Source organism: Pyxicephalus adspersus, chromosome 1 (assembly GCF_032062135.1).
Source record: "Pyxicephalus adspersus chromosome 1, UCB_Pads_2.0, whole genome shotgun sequence".
NCBI classification, from domain to species: domain Eukaryota; kingdom Metazoa; phylum Chordata; class Amphibia; order Anura; family Pyxicephalidae; genus Pyxicephalus; species Pyxicephalus adspersus.
This window is the reverse complement of record NC_092858.1, coordinates 1,609,640-1,611,085: the sequence shown is the minus strand read 5'-3', so window position 1 is coordinate 1,611,085 and position 1,446 is coordinate 1,609,640. Positions and strand designations below refer to the sequence as shown.

The 1,446-nt window shown below is 50.5% G+C and overlaps 1 protein-coding gene across 3 annotated transcripts in view; it reads left to right on the top strand.

Annotated features, from left to right (window-relative positions):
- Nucleotides 1-1,185: 1,185 nt before the first annotated feature.
- Nucleotides 1,186-1,446, top strand: part of ATG16L2 (autophagy related 16 like 2) — a 30,436-nt gene continuing 30,175 nt past the window's right edge. For all 3 annotated transcript variants that reach the window (XM_072400154.1, XM_072400145.1, XM_072400162.1), the window contains exon 1: nucleotides 1,186-1,317. In XM_072400154.1, the coding sequence (XP_072256255.1) occupies nucleotides 1,206-1,317 (112 nt within the window). In that variant the 5' untranslated portion in view covers nucleotides 1,186-1,205. The remainder of the gene's footprint in view (nucleotides 1,318-1,446) is intronic.

Genomic DNA, 1,446 nt, shown 5'->3' with positions numbered 1-1,446 from the left:
GGTCTCTAGTGATTGGATAGGCTGCATTCTCAGTGATGTCACCGGTCTCTAGTGATTGGATAGGCTGCATTCTCAGTGATGTCACTGGTCTCTAGTGATTGGATAGGGTGCATTCTCAGTGATGTCACTGGTCTCTAGTGATTGGATAGGCTGCATTCTCAGTGATGTCACCGGTCTCGAGTGATTGGATAGGCTGCATTAGCCAATTATTATTCAGTCCAGGAGTCAGGTGACTTTGGTGCTTTGTGAGGACATTGGAATTGCCCCCCTCAGCACCTTACTATGGAGATTTCTGGGTGACAACAAAGTATTTTAGGAAATCCCAGTGAGGTTAATGTGGTCACTAATGTCAGAATCATAAACCTAAGAAGGCTGGTGACTGAGGAAATCCCCACAATGCACCGCTAACACCTCAGAGAAGGAAATGTAACCCAAATACTAAGAAATAATCTATAAAATGGTATTCTGAACCTTTTTATATTTTCAGTATTCATTCTAATAATCTTTGGTGATCCTGCCATAAAGTGACAACCCTCTGTCTACCGGTTACACATCAGTTGTCACCCAGCAGCAGGCAGCCCTGGTAGACATTGCTGTGGCTGACACATATTGTGCAGTGCTGGCTCAGTGTTGTCACCATCAGGGTGACCGAACCGTTACGTCATCAGTGGCCGACCAATGACCTGAAAGACCTGGGGTCACCCTTCTGCAGTCCCTGTACAGCCGAGCTTAGAGTGGGAGAGGGGAAACAGAGCAGGCCAGCCATAGATATAACAGCTGAGTAGAGGGGGGGCCCTGTCATCCTCATGCGCCCCCAATACAAATCATGTTGTCATGGCAATAAAGGAAGGGCGGGTGCAGGAAGAGCACTCAGACAACGAGTAACGTCCCAAGAATAGCCCCGCCCACTCTGCTGTCACTGCTTACATCGTATCGTCTTAAGCCACGCCCCTCTGCTATCGCTGGCTTTTATTAGTATGACAGACTCCGCCCCCTCTACTGTCACTGGTTACATTGTTTCAATATCCCTGGGATCTTACTGGTCACAGCACGTTTATGTCAGCCCCGCCCTCTCCAATCATAGAGGTCTCTAGGTAGGAGCAATCAGATGTAAGCCCCGCCCTATATCCTAGTTTCTACTCCTCCCGGCTCCGCCCCCCGGGTAAGTATGACGTGTGGCTCCTCCCCCATGTTGTGTTGTAGGGATGCAGCGGCCGGGGGGAGACTCTGAAACCCGATGGAAGCGGCACATCGTCCGCCAGCTGTGCCACCGGGACCTGCAACAGCACGCTGCCTTCCGGGACCTCGTCCAGTCCTGTGAGTACCAACCACCCTACAATAACCTACCGGGACTGCTAACTGATCACATAGAAGGATGACACTGCAGATCCCCGGGACTATACTAGAGTACCACCGATCAGTCCCTGGGACTATACTAGAGTACCA